Source organism: Ostrinia furnacalis, unplaced genomic scaffold (genome assembly GCF_004193835.3).
Source record: "Ostrinia furnacalis isolate ACB-3 unplaced genomic scaffold, ASM419383v2 OfSCF0398, whole genome shotgun sequence".
Classification (NCBI taxonomy): Eukaryota; Metazoa; Arthropoda; class Insecta; order Lepidoptera; family Crambidae; genus Ostrinia; species Ostrinia furnacalis.
In genome coordinates this window covers 87,016-101,621 of record NW_021130637.1, presented here as the reverse complement: position 1 = coordinate 101,621, position 14,606 = coordinate 87,016, and the positions used below count along the sequence as shown (strand labels likewise).

The following is a 14,606-nucleotide window of genomic DNA, read 5'->3' as shown; positions in this document are numbered from 1 at the left end:
CAACCCAAGTGACGGTTCATATTTGTTGTACATAAAATTGTGGATGGAAAGACCAGCAAGGAATTGGAATAAAATGCCTCTTATATCTTGATTTGCAAAAAAACTAAATAGAGTAGGTATAGTAAAAATAGGCAGAACAGATTCAGCAGCTCCGGACTAGGTAGCCTTTCGCGAATGCCACTATTTTGGTCGCCGCCGCTCGCTACAACCCAAGTGACGGTTCATATTTGTTGTACATAAAATTGTGGATGGAAGGATCGGCAAGGAATTGGAATAAAATGCCTGATATCTTGAATTGCAAAAAACTAAATACAGTATAGTAAAGATAAGCAGACGTGCGGAGCCGCCTCCGCACCAGATAGCCTGTTGCGAAAGTAAGTTTGGTAGACGCCGCTCGCTACAACCCAAGTGGCGGTTCATTTTTGGTACATAGTCATACATAAAATTGTGGATGGAAGGATCAGCAAGGAATAACAATAAAAATGCCTCATCTTGATTTGCAAAAATGTAAATACAGTATAGTAAAGATAGGCAAACGTGCGGAGCCGCCTCCGCACCAGGTAATCTGTTGCGATAGCCACTATTTTGGTAGCCGCCGCTCGCTACAACCTAAGTGACGGTTCATATTTGTTGTACATAAAATTGTGGATGGAAGGTCGCTACAACCCAAGTGGCGGTTCATTTTGGTACATATTCATACATAAAATTGTGGATAGAAGGATCAGCAAGGAATTACAATAAAAATGCCTCATCTTGATTTGCAAAAAACTAAATAGAATACAAACATAGGCAGACGTGCGGAGCCGCCTCCGCACCAGGTAGCCTTTCGCGAAAGCCACTATTTTGGACGCCGCCGCTCGCTACAACCCAAGTGGCGGTTCATTTTTGGTACATAGTCATACATAAAATTGTGGATGGAACGATCAGCAAGGAATAACAATAAAAATGCCTCATCTTGATTTGCAAAAAATGTAAATACAGTATAGTAAAGATAGGCAAACGTGCGGAGCCGCCTCCGCACCAGGTAATCTGTTGCGATAGCCACCATTTTGGTAGCCGCCGCTCGCTACAACCCAAGTACCGGTTCATTTTTGGTACATAGTCATACATAAAATTGTGGATGGAAGAATCAGCAAGGAATTACAATAAAAATGCCTCTTTTATATTTTGATTTGCAAAAAACTAACTACAGTATAATAAAGATAGGCAGACGTGCGGAGTCGCTTCCGCACCAGATAGCCTGTTGCGAAAGTAACTTTGGTAGACGCCGCTCGCTACAATCCAAGACGGTTCATTTTGGTACATAAAATTGTGGATGGAAGGTCAAAGTAAGAAGGAACCTCCGGAAGGTGTCAGGAAGAAATTTTCCTTTTATTGACGTGAAAAAAAATGAGGCTGTGGCGGACAGCGAAAAATTTCACATCAAGTCGACTGTAGGATCAAGTGGGCTTTACATGGGATTACTCATGATTCAACTTGAACGGAAATATGACTCGGTGATAGATAGTGTATAACCCTGTACCACAGAAAATCCTGTACATCTATACACAGTACACACGCCTTCATGGAAAACAATATTCATCCCATATCCAAGCTAGCAGTATTGAGGAAAAATATAGTGACAGAAAAACCCGCGAAAGTAACCGTTGTGATAAAAGACAGAAGGATAGTGAAAGGAAAATTTAAAAACGGGAAGAATCATAAATAATACAACAACATAAAAGTGCAACAAAACCGCGACAGTTAATCACAGATAACAAAACATTTTAAAATTGCTAATAAATGGAGTTACCTGCTCAGCAGTAGGTTGGGAAACGAACTGCTTCATGGGGCGGCGGCAAATGCTCATCGGAGTCTGCAGGGGCTCCTCTAAGCTCCTCAGGGTCACGTCGGGGGTCCTGCTGTGGTGCCCCGACCCGGCGGACAGAGGCGCCCGGTGGACGACGGTAATATCTTTGTTGATCACGGTTCCATTGTGAATGGAGTGACCGTCCTCGCTGTGGTCGGAAGGGAAGGTGACGTTCAGGTCAGCCATCGTGTCGTTCGTTCGATCGGTCAACAAAGGCTCGAAGTCACGCTCGGAAGAAGCGCTCGTGTCGTAATTGAGCCGTCTAGAAGTGTTCCTGCTAGTAGGCGAATGGGTCCTAGTTCTGCTGCCATCAGTTTTTATTCTCGGTGACGAAGTTTTAGCACCGTTCTGAGGCCTGGCTATTGGTTGCTGCTTCTTTATATTGCTAGTTATGTCCTTGCTCCGTTTCAATACGTCATCGCAATGGTTAATGTAATTGTTAGTTTCGGTCAAAGTGACCGACACTGGACTGTCAAATCCACTCGACTCCGGTGTCTTGTGGTTGATGAGCTGGCTCAAGCTGACCGGCCCCCTGTCGGCGCGGTCATTGTTCTTGTCGGCCCAGGCTTCTTTCGCTTCTACTGGCGACTTTGGGCATATTGTTTTAAGCTGCTTGTACAAAATATTGTTTTGTTCCTCAAACACTTGCTGCAGAAGTTGCTGTTCTTTTTTCTGCTTCTCTACCAGGTTAGCCATCTGTATTAGCTGCTGCTTTTGTATTTTCTCGTATAACTCCCTAACTCGTGCGGCGGGATCCTCGGATTCGGAAATAGGTATCGTTGACGGTTTTGAAGCTACAGATTCTTGACTCGAGTTGGGCGTTTTGGTAGATACCGGTTCCTTGATGGGAACTGCACGCGTGGTGGGAACATTTCTTACGGGGCTAAAGGATTTTCTGGGAGGCTGTTTTTGGATAGGTTCAGATTTGGGGATAGGTTTTGTGGGCATGTTAGGACGCCGAGTCTTCTCTTGCACTACAGATCGAGACCTCTGTGGTGATGGTTGTTGAGTTTTCTTTGGAATGGGTTTGGCGACGTTTGTTTTATTAACGCCATTTACTTTTGCCGCATTTATTACATTCTTCTGGTTGAGTTCTAAGGCCATTGAAGACCATTTCACTTTGGCTGATTCTAAGTCCCAGCTTCGACGTTTTTTGCCTGGGGAGCTTAGATTGGAGAATGACTCGCTCATGGAAATGCAGCTCATGTCTATGCCTGTATTCATTGACTGCACCTCGAGGTGAGCTAAAAGCTGGGGACTTGGTTTTAGGAGAGTGTAAGATCTTTGCCTTATTAACTGGGGGCCTATTTGAGATTCTTTCATGCTTTCAGTGTGTATGTCTATGAGGGAGCCAGTAAAGCTTTTGGAACTGAGGGATGATGGTCCATCTTGATTTATAGAAAGGTCAGGGAATGGGTCTGAGAGGATGTCTTTATCAATGCTAAAACTAAAGTTAACAATGTCATCTGTCTTGTTTTGTTGTTTAGAACTCTTTTTGCAGGACTCCACATCAGTCAGAACTTCTTTCTGAGTAACATTTTTAGGGCTATCATAGTCTCTTTCTGGTAGATCAATTGGAGGTGAGGAATGCTGGGGACTTTTCTTCAAAGTTTCTAGAACATTCCTACCGGTTTCATTAATACTTAGACTTAAATCAATTACAAACTTCTTTGGAGAACTTGTGACTGTGGGTGTTGCTATGGTGTTTGAGACGGTAACATTAGAAGTTATATTGTTATAAAAATCTGTTGTTATAGAACAGGGTGGTGGTGAGTTAAGAATTGACTTTTCTAATGTGGTTTCATTTGTGACTGCTACTATTTTGTCAATGTTGATATTGAAGCCGGCTTGTATTTCTTCTTGGGGCAGCTCGTAGCTTTGCTCATTTTCTGGGAGTTCTGGGGCATCTGTCTTATCTTCACTGGAGTCCGAGTCAGTGTCTATGATGTATGGTTTCAGTAGTGATATTCTTTTCTCAACTTCTTTGGCCAGAAGCTTGTAGTACTGCATTTCTTTACGGCACTCTTTGGATAGCTGAAAGTCCACAAAATGTTTAGTTTACCAAACTGGCTGAAAAATAACAACATAATATTGCAAAGGTGATCACCTCAACATGGATTAATATAATAATGTTTTTCATGATTGCAATAACAGCAGCAAGTAGACTATAAATGTAATCTTGAGTGGATATAATTGATCTATACATACTAATTAACAGTTTCTGTCTGCAAAGCATAAAAAGTAGAGTACAGAGAGTTTAATTAAGAATTAGAAACTTAATTAGAGGCTAGTATGCATACTGCATGAAACCAGGTCAATGAGCAGTCTCAAGATATTGTATTGTTTTCTAAAGGAAGAGCGGAGATAAACTGTTATTGTTTAAAACAGACGTGCCCAGTGACCCGTGAGCGATCATAAATCAAACTTACGACTGGCGGCAGAAGGGGCACTCCATTTATCCTCATACAGGACACGTACTGTCCCGACTGCCGAACGGATTTCACGTCCCACGGGTCGTTCATTTCGCCAATTACATCGGCCTTCCACCAGCGAGCGCCCCGGCCTCCGAAATAGCACTGAAAACTGCGTAAATGCGGACATTAACTCTCCCTCACTCCCATCACTCAGGAAATTGCACAGCACTTTTGAAAGTTCCCCAGACCACCACCGCGTAGATTTAAAACCTTTCGAAGGGGAAATTAATTTGGTTGAAAGCCGCCTGCACGTTAATCAAGACGTTGTAGTCACGGCCTGATTACGTCAGTTGGCAAAAATTTGCGCCGGCACATATATTACCAACTAGAAATTTGAAGCTCGGTCTAACATATTCACCGCTACATTATTATAAATCACTATAATTATTTAACATTCAATTTAAAGTTTGGTTTGTTGATAGGTTTGTCTCCGAAAAAACTGTGACAAATTTTGAAAACAACAATTCTGTTGTCTGTTACGAGTCGGAATGATTGGTTTTACACAAAAATCTAACCAATCATGTGATATGATGCAAAATAAAATTTACACTGTTTGGACGTAACAACCAATCAGCGTAAATTGTCGCAGTTACAGTATTTTGTTTTCTACAGTGAAAACTGACTGTTTTTAGAATGTCAAAAAGATCCAAGCAGAGTGTGTTGCCATGGTAACGGAGAAGAAAGTGAATTTTCTTTTTATGAAATACATAAACACTCGGATAGAAAATCACGTTTCAAAAGTGTAGTGTGATTTTAAATACTTCCTCAAGATTATAGATGAATGCACATTGCATTGCACTCATCAATAATTTTAAAAACACACTTGTCACAATGACAGTCATGACAGGTAACGGAAAAATGTCAGGCAGGAGTTGTTTTGAGTGAATTCTGGATATAAGTTATTTTGTTACTTTTCCAAAAAATTGTGAGCAAATTACTACAAAATAACATCAAACTTTTAAAATTACACTCCCACAAAAAATTCCACACCTCAATGTAGCATAATGGACGTGATAATGTTGAAGAACGTGTGTCCTGCAGGGAGGCAGGCTTTATTCTGTTTTTTCCTCGCTCTGTTGATTTTTACGACTTCCTTCTTCTCCGGGAGTGCTCTAGGGTACACCTCTGAGCTGTGGGCCCTCACCTACTGGGGTCCTGCCTTATACTTCTGCCTCTTCAACTTTATTTTGAGATACTGTTACAAAGGCTTCACATATGAGGTAAGATTCTTATAATTGGCTTAAAACGTACTATAACAACATCTTTCGTAAAATTTAAGTAGCATTCTAGGTATTCTTAACCTAACGATTGATATTTAATTACATTTTAAGTGTAAGAACTGAGATAAAGTGCTAACCAAGTGATATTAGAAACAGGTGTTAAAATAAAGCACATTACTTTCTGAAAATTTTAGTTAATTTTCGATGTGTAAAGATGATAATAAAGGTAGTTTGTAATTTGTAATATAATTCTATCTTAAATATTTGTCCTAAAACAGTTATCTGCTAATGTGATTAAACATTATTAATTAATATTTCAATCTGCTTTTAGGTATTGGTGAGGTCAGCATTCCTTGGCACTGTGTTTGCTACAGGGATCTACATGGCCACATTTGAAGATGGCCTCAGAGTGTTTGGTCTGTACACAATGGTCCTATCCATGTTCCATTTCTCCGAGTTCATGGCGGTAGCCCTTACGAACCCACGGACTTTGACGATAGACTCGTTCATATTGAACCACAGTGTGCAGTATGGTGTGGCAGCGGTGTCCAGTTGGATAGAGTGGGGTGTGGAATATTACTTCTTTCCAGGTTTGTCCATTTTTTTGCTGATAATGTATGACTAAAGGCATACTTTTTATTTATTGCCTGTAATAATGACTAACAAGTATTTATATCTAAACATCAGTTATTTAAATATTTTTGATTTAAAACAGTAGTGACTGCATGAACAATTTCTATTGTATTTGAAAAATTTTCTGTGCTGATTAATTTAATATTTTTACAGAAATGAAGACCTACTTCTGGGTGTCTGCCCTAGGAGTTGTGATGTGCATTGGTGGGGAGTTGCTGAGGAAATCGGCCATGTTCACTGCCAAGACTAATTTCAATCATACTGTAAGCTAATATTATTTTTTAAAACATACTTTTGGTCATCAATTGTTTATTTAATTCTTATTATTTAGTGGTGACTGAAATTTCCTAAAAACTAGTTTCCCTTCTTAGAAATCTCTAGTGAGACTGTGCTCTAGAGTTCAATTGCTCTTATTTTTTAGTAGTTCTAAAGGCACTATTTGGTTTGAATGTCAACCATCAATCATCACACAACTTTAACAGTGATATAATGCAGTTACACAATGCGTGAAAATCGAATCAGATAGTGTAAACACGCAGTTCAGTTACTATTTTGCCGTGCCTCGCCCATATTTTCGTGTGCGTGTTCGCGCTTCCGTTCGATCGATTTCGTGCATAGTGTATCTGCGCCAATCAGACTGCTTCGAATTTGTATTTCTCCGTTTTGTGTGGTGTATGATAGTCTATCTAAGATCTATCTATGTTCCCTTTTCCTGCAGGTGCAATACGTCAAACGACCGGACCACCAGCTCGTGACGCACGGCGTGTACGCCATCTGCCGGCACCCCAGCTACGTCGGCTGGTTCTACTGGTCTATTGGCACGCAGGTAGGTCTATTAAATAAATAGATAGATAAAAAGTATTTACTGCTCAATCCTTGAACCCTTGCTATGTCGCGTCTGTTGGTTCTACTGGTCTATTGACACACTTTCACTGCTGCATGGTCCATTGGCACACAGGTACAATTTCACTGCTGCATCTCTTGTTACACGATGTTGATAAGATCCGGCTCGAAGGACCAACCTGGTGATATAAAACTTACAGGTTTTTGTGTCGAGTATTTTCGGCTCATATTTAGTGACTGATTTTCTATTAGTCCAGATCCTTCTTCTATTTTTTGCTTAACGCCATAGACACAGGTCAGAAAACTCTTGCTTATTGTCATGGTTGTATTAGATGTTTGTACTTTGAAAAATTGAACCTAAAACAGGAGACAAAAGATTTGCGTCTGCAATACATAACAGAAGAAGTTGACTATCACACGACATCTTTACTCTTTCTAGCTATATTTATGAGTAGAGCGAGTATAAAACTACGTTTCTTATTCCAGATAACCCTCCTAAACCCGTTCTGCTTCGTCGTGTACGCTCTTGCATCCTGGACTTTCTTCCGCGAGCGAGTCTTCGCCGAGGAGCTGACTCTACTCGCATTCTTCGGGCCTCAATACGCGGAGTACCAGACCAAAGTCGGGACCGGCCTGCCCTTCATACAGGGACATGTGCCCAGCAACACCAGGCAAGACCTCAGAGATGACCACTGGAGCTACTGAGCTTGTGAGTTAGTTTCATTCTGAAATCATAGATGGCGCTGTGCCTCAGTTCACTCGCGCTGATGAATGATCACAATGAGTTAATCGAGATTCTTTAACGTTTGTGTGAAGACTCTGACTATGGTTGTAAGGTAACTTGGATGTAAATGTAATTTTGTTAGATAATTTGGTTACCTTTTTTTAACAAGATCTCTTCTAATTTTGGATATAACAAACAATTAATGACATAAATACACATGAATGCAGATGTCACAAAATTCCTTAGTCATCAAAGATGGCGCTTTAATTGACAATTGACACATGATATTGATTATAACGACATAAAATATTTGTATTTACTCTAATCTCTCAATTTTATTCCGTCGGCAGAAACATACGAACGTTACGTAAAATAATTTAGCTTATTAACTTATTTTTGTTTACCGCTAGTCTTCCCTTCGACATGAAATTGTGCATTTATAGTGATATTACTATTTTTAAGTATATTCCTTTTTCTAAGATCGGAGACGGCTTACGAGTTCGACATTTCAGTAATAATACTAGACGGTGTGAGATTCGTTTCGATTTAAGTGCGAATTTCACTAATCCAATAATTTTATCATGCCTTTAAGTATGCACATATTTTTATGTATATGTGGAAGATGAAGTATAGTCGACGGCCCATCACTCTTTTGTTGTAAAATCGTACCACGTTTCAGCCAAATGACGTCCACTGCTGGACAAAGGCTTCCCCCAAGGATTTCTATAACGACCGGTCCGGCGCTGCCCGCATCCAGGAACTTCCCGCGACCTTCACCAGATCATTGTTGGTCCACCCTTGGGGGGCCTGCCTACACTATAATATTATACAAAATAAGATGGCACTGAGTTTAGCTTTGTGTGCCGCCTTCTGTGACAGCCAAGTGGCCAAAAAGTTGACTACACAGCAACCTTATTCCAATGAGGGCTATCGTTTTAGCGCTCACCAGTTAGCGCCACTGTAGAGTAAGGTCCTGTCACTTGCTAGTAGCGAAGACAGTGGCACCAACTGGTGAGCGCGAAAGTGGTAGGAGGACTATCGCATTTGCACTCATCAAGATGGCGCCACTGTAGAGTAAGGTCCTAAGGCCAGGAGTGCCAACTGTTAAGTATAAAAACGATAGCCCTCATTGTAACAAAGACGTGTTGCGAACTTTTTGGCTACTTAGGATGTCACAAATTATTTGACGCTGGCTGTACCTACATAGACGTTAATTTAAGCACAAGACTTTAAAAATACTTGTTGGTTGATTGTTGTATTACTAACTTAATAGCAAATTATTATGAAGTTTTAAAATTAAAAATAATATCCGTAGTCTTCATATTGCAAAAATAATATAAATCAATGTTTATCACATTTTATGAAGTTACTAAATCTGAAAAAGAAATATTTTTATCTCTATGTTAAAAATAGTTATATTTACATTTTTGTAAATAGCAGTACATACCGTTTACAGTTAAATTAGTTATAACCGTTTTATCTGTTTCTCTTTTTTCATCATCTTACGGAATCGAGAACATACTTTTTAAAGTTCTACATGATCCCACTCGAGGCCAAAGAGATAGAAATAGATGGATTAAGTTAAAATCCTGTGTACATACGCTGTAAACCTGTGAAAATATATTTTTAATGTTATTTTATTGTAAAATAATGCTTTTTTGTACAAAGTTGTGAATTTCTTACTAAAATTATAATATTTGAACTGACTACACACAAAGATTTTTTTTCGGCCATTTCTAGATCTAAATTCGAGGGTACTCGGATTTTTGCTTATGAAACTAGTTCACCCAAATCCTAAATAAACGATGGTACGTTACCTAACTCCTACGATTTTTCTAATATTTTAAGCGTACGAGTTTTCAGCGCTAATTCAATCGATATCCAAGGCCTTTATCGGACGTCTTTCCCAATAATTTGAACTTGAAAACCATGGTTTACCACACCATTGTGTGCGTAAGTATGCGCAGACTCAACTGCAGTAAACACGCATTGTGTAAGCCGACGCTCGACGCGGCGACATGGCGAGAACTGTTGTGTTGATTTTCTTACTCGAAGCGATTCCAGGTTAGTGGACAATTTTTAAGTAGGTATGCCTTCCTGAAGTATTGTGTCATTATTGTATAGGGCAAGTATTACCAGTAACACTGTGTCATTGTCGTAGCTTCTCTAGAGACCTAAGGCGCTAATGTTGAGCGTACCTACCGCTTGTTTTCTCTTTTTACAGAATCGCCTTTGAAATTGAACAAAACATTGCAAGAAACTCTACCAAAGTTGCCCACTGACCCCCATCACACCATACAAGAATGCAATCCGAATCTTGCCGATTCTGTTCTCCAAAAAGCTTATCTGGAAATGAGAAAAAATAATTCCAATTGGAAACTATTTAAAACCAAAGAAACTCCGAACGAACATGTTGATACAATTTTTGATAACTCTATACCAGATTCAGATGAGAATTCGCTCGAAAATATACAACAGTACTTCGAAAAAAATATCCTTACAAATGAAAAAGACAATATTAATGAACCCATGATAAAAGAAAATAGAAGCCATTCGAAAAGTATTCGTCCGAAAAGTCCGCCATTTTTGGTCTCCATATTTGAAACGCTGTCAAACGTCACTGCGCAGACTTGCGCGGGTAGTTTGTTGTCCGCGCACTGGGTGGTTACCGCTGCAACCTGCGTCGGCGTCTTGAACGAGTTGGATGGAAATGGGTGAGTCCAAACTTTCTTAGTTTAATATTTACGTTATAAGTTCAAACGGCACTCGAGTATTTTACATCCGAGGAGTGAAGAAGTTAACTGAAATAGGTTAACCTTGCTTTTTAAAGTTTGACCAATCACAGGTTAGAGTTTATTATTTTGGCGTCGTTTGAGAATAGACCGTCCCCAAGTGTTCTATGTCACAAAGACTATGTGTGACCATTGCATTAGGTTGCTGATTTCGCAATCGCGAGGTTGCAGTAATCTGTCATTGAAGAGTGATAGGCGATAGCACTTTACATGCGGGCTTGTGCTCAATTGTAGAACTATTCGCATAGTAATATTCGCATTTTATTTACTTTTTTGTGCCTAAGTTAATACCGTTTATACTCGATGTAAGGGGACATCCATATATCGCGTCACACGAATTTCATAGTTTTTGAAATGTGACGTCTCGAAATTTTCGACCTTTCCCACCCCGTTGTGACACAATGTCACACTTCGTCGACCCCTTCCCTCCTCGTTAACGTGTGACGGAATATTGATGGTCCTTATAGTAAATGTTTAATTCAAATAATCTATTTCAGTGCTAACAGCAAAGAAAGGAGCCGCTACACAATAGTGGCAGGGTCCACGGACCCCCTCATAGATGGGTCTATCCACAACGTCACCGACATCCTTCTCCAACCTTCATCTAAACACCATAAAAATGGCGAGACCTCTGCTTCCTTCAATCCACGTTTGGCCATGATGAGAATCAGTCCAGGACTAGCAGTTATGAAGATGAGGATACTGAATGATGGAAATGTTTCGGATGCTGTGGTCTATGGATGGACCTTAGCTACAGTAAGTTCTATTTGAAGATCTTTAAAATTCGGTGGGCACAACAAAACTTTTAGGTGTGCTCTGTATTGATAGAATATTTTTCGGAACCGACTTCCTCCTTCCTTCCTCGGCAGACGTAAATTTTTAATTGTTATTTGCACAAACAATATTGAAATTTCGCATGCAATTAATACTTAATTCGATATCTTCTGAATTCACTTATGTATATTTTTCTTCCGCTGGCTTTATTTTGACAGGCAGGTAAGAACATGTTCTTGTTTCACGACAATGATTAAGTAACTTGTTCCCAGAATGAGCCAAGCCACGACGCGATGCTCCCCATTTCCCTCCCGGTCAAGAAGACGAGCTCGAGTCGGTGCCGATCCCGAGACGGTGAGGTGACGTCACCAACGGCTCTGTGCTTCAGTCCTGCTGTGCCAGTCACGTCTAATGCTACCAAGGTATGTTAAGATTATTGTTTTCATTGTGAATTAGGGATTTTAAACAGTGTTATTATTGTTATTTAACAGAGAAGATTAAACTGTTATCTACGCAAAACGACACATTAGCACTGTTTCAAAATGAACGAACAGTGCTGCACAGTGCCACTTATCTCTATCGCGAAGACCATTGCAATAGGACTCACTAAACATATCATTATGTTGTGACGCGTGACGTCACAAACAACCTTAAGTTACTCTGGGATATGGAACACACTCGATGCATGCTTAAGTAAAGCAGCAAATCGAACGCACAGCGTTGAATAGAGCTCTGTGATTGGTTCATGTGTTATCCTCTGCGTCCACGCGCACTGTGAGACCTCACGGTGATGTTTGTGAATACAGGCGTAAGGCCTTTACATGTCTCACTACCGTTTTAAAGTCCACCGTCTCAACAAATACGTTTGACAAGTGTGGAAAACTGCCATAAAAAGATTAATACCACCACTATGATCGCAGTTGGGCGTGGGCGGTCCAGCGCTGGTCAACGGGCAAATGCTGGGGGTGGTGTTGGACGACCGACTGCCACTACTGGTCGAGCCTTTAGGGGCACTCGCGTGGGTACAAGTACTATTAAACGTTGACTCTTTGTGAAGGTTTGCATTTTATTTATAAACAAGATAGGGTTCAACTTTATTTAACTATTTCTTATTATACTTCGTCGCTGCATCCTCGAGATTTTCATATTTACCATGCAGTCCATATTGTGTATTACCAGAATTTAGCTAACAATTTGGGTTCGCAAGTGTGGTGGCACCGCAGACGTGCCATCCATCGGTTAAAACCAACATTTAAACAAAAAACAAACAATAAAAATACATAAACTCTGATTTTTAATTCTACGGAATTTTGACATTTCAGAAGTGTTGTCAACATTGAAACATTCCCATTATGAATGGAGAGCATTTTCACAAATTAAAAAATAATCCTTTCTTGAATTTAAGGTTTCACTTAAAAAACTAAGGCTTAAAAATGTACTGATCATTTCAAAATGGTTATTTGAATTTTTATTATCATATTTTTGAAGTTACAAAAATAATTGGGAAATTATTTTTCTATTACTGGACTCCCTGGCCAATAATCCATGGGTTACAAACCTTTTTTATGAAAATCCTTTTGTTAATAAAATCTTAGGTTCATAAAATAACCAATTTAACAAGATGCCACATTTTATAATCCAAGTTGATTATGACGACGATAATGATGATTGATGATCAATACATATTTTTGTTAATGATAATATGTTGTTTTACTGTGTTAAAAACACGTTTTTTTCTATTTAAACTCTAAAATGTACATAATAATTAGTGTACATTGAATTGACACAACAAACAATAATTCATTCTTGTAAGTTGTACTTGATGAAATTTCATTTCATATTATTTATTAATAATTCAAAGAAAAAAGGCTTATTACATCTGAATTAAAAATCGGACTATAGATACCTATAATAAGTACATAGAATAATAAGATACAGAAGGCTATATTAATGCAACTGAAAGAGATTGAGTGTATGTGAGATTTCTTAGACTTGACGAGCCTTTCAGCTTCCATTGCTAGACAAGCAAGCAAGGTTCATGTTTCATTCAATCACTACGCCGTAGCCGGAAAGGCTTGGCAAAGTGGTAGGCAATCACTCAAACACATCCAACATACAAACTTTCTTATTTTTTTGGGATGTAGAGTCGGATAAAAATGTAAATGCCGCTGTTTAAAACAGGCTGTTTTGCAGAAATAATCACTCACCAGACAATCCGCGTAAAATCAACAATTAATTAACGTCGTCATCATAATTACAAATTATAATGAACACATTGTACAATTATATTGAATTAATCAAAACTCCGTGCAGTTTTATTTTGTGATAATATGGAATAGGAAAAAGAAATTGGAAAGTAATCTAAGGAGTCTAGATAGAAATCGTGAAAGCATAAAGCAAACCAAATAAAAATAGTTTTACACGTTCGTGCACTCTCTTATGATTAAATCTTAGAAACAATTAAAACAATAGGCTAAATGATATTCAGCATCGGATATCTCTACCAGTGGTAGAGATATTATTGTTTGCATTTGGACAATGCGTTATTTGTTTGTGAATTTTGTCTGTTTACCGACTGCATTAGGTCATGATGATTTGGTCATCCAATGACAGCCTTCGTGGTTTAGTGTTGAGATTTTTTACTATCTACGAAAGTCCTATATTTCGTTTTCCCTGAATTGTCGTTTCCATCACTGTAACTTCCATACCAAGATCCACAGCTATAACTTGGCTGCTGGCTATGGAGGCAACCGAAATAATCCTCTGACTCAGATTACCATTGGTCGTATGATCATTACATGAGATCATTGATTTATGCTTCAGTTATTAATTTTACTTTCTTCGGACCTAACATAACCACGAGGTTATTTTCATCGGTCTAGAACCTGGATCTTGGCTCCACAGAGTTGTAGTGGTGGAAATAAAGCATGGGAACAGCCCCATTCTTGGCGGTCTGAAATAAACAAAACACAGCCAAGTCGGAACCGCGAAAAAGAGCGGATTGCGCGCACACCGGATTTCCCCCCTTACGTAAACACTGGCATGCAAATCATGTACGTGACGCGGTGTGTTACGAATAGTAACAATCCAATGCATTCGGGCTGCCTTTTAATTACTAGTGCTTTTTTGTTTCTTGATGTTTGAGCGAAATCTAGAAAAGAAAGGAAATCATTCTCATAGCTTTCTAGGTCCCCAAGGGTTTATGCTGAGTGTTGATGAGTCAGTGAGAAAAGAAAAAGCAATCTCATACGACAGGGTCTATGTCAGAGTGGAATGTGTTTCAGTACATGTTTTCCG

General features: G+C 39.3%; 3 protein-coding genes across 9 annotated transcripts in view; 2 read left to right on the top strand and 1 right to left on the bottom strand.

Moving 5' to 3' along the window:
- Positions 1–4,841, bottom strand: part of Cp110 (Centriolar coiled coil protein 110kDa) — a 9,460-nt gene extending 4,619 nt beyond the window's left edge. The window contains exons 1-3 of one of the 7 annotated variants that reach the window (XM_028319399.1): positions 4,646–4,841; positions 4,279–4,432; positions 1,793–3,883 (exon numbers count right to left, since the gene is read on the bottom strand). In XM_028319399.1, coding sequence (XP_028175200.1) covers positions 1,793–3,883; positions 4,279–4,371 — 2,184 coding nt within the window. In that variant the 5' untranslated portion in view covers positions 4,372–4,432; positions 4,646–4,841. The other 6 variants (XM_028319420.1, XM_028319445.1, XM_028319435.1 and 3 more) reach the window with 6 other exon arrangements.
- A 320-nt stretch (positions 4,842–5,161) lies between these two features.
- On the top strand, positions 5,162–8,721 carry ste14 (isoprenylcysteine carboxylmethyltransferase ste14). Its single transcript, XM_028319264.1, has 5 exons — positions 5,162–5,543; positions 5,875–6,133; positions 6,330–6,439; positions 6,895–7,002; positions 7,506–8,721. Exons 1-5 carry the CDS (start codon positions 5,328–5,330, stop codon positions 7,722–7,724), a joined length of 912 nt encoding a protein of 303 aa, XP_028175065.1. The 5' UTR covers positions 5,162–5,327; the 3' UTR covers positions 7,725–8,721.
- A 152-nt stretch (positions 8,722–8,873) lies between these two features.
- Positions 8,874–12,553, top strand: LOC114363505 (uncharacterized). The gene is made up of 5 exons (XM_028319241.1): positions 8,874–9,807; positions 9,968–10,457; positions 11,033–11,291; positions 11,582–11,731; positions 12,230–12,553. Exons 1-5 carry the CDS (start codon positions 9,762–9,764, stop codon positions 12,362–12,364), a joined length of 1,080 nt encoding a protein of 359 aa, XP_028175042.1. The 5' UTR covers positions 8,874–9,761; the 3' UTR covers positions 12,365–12,553.
- The last annotated feature ends 2,053 nt before the right edge of the window (positions 12,554–14,606 follow it).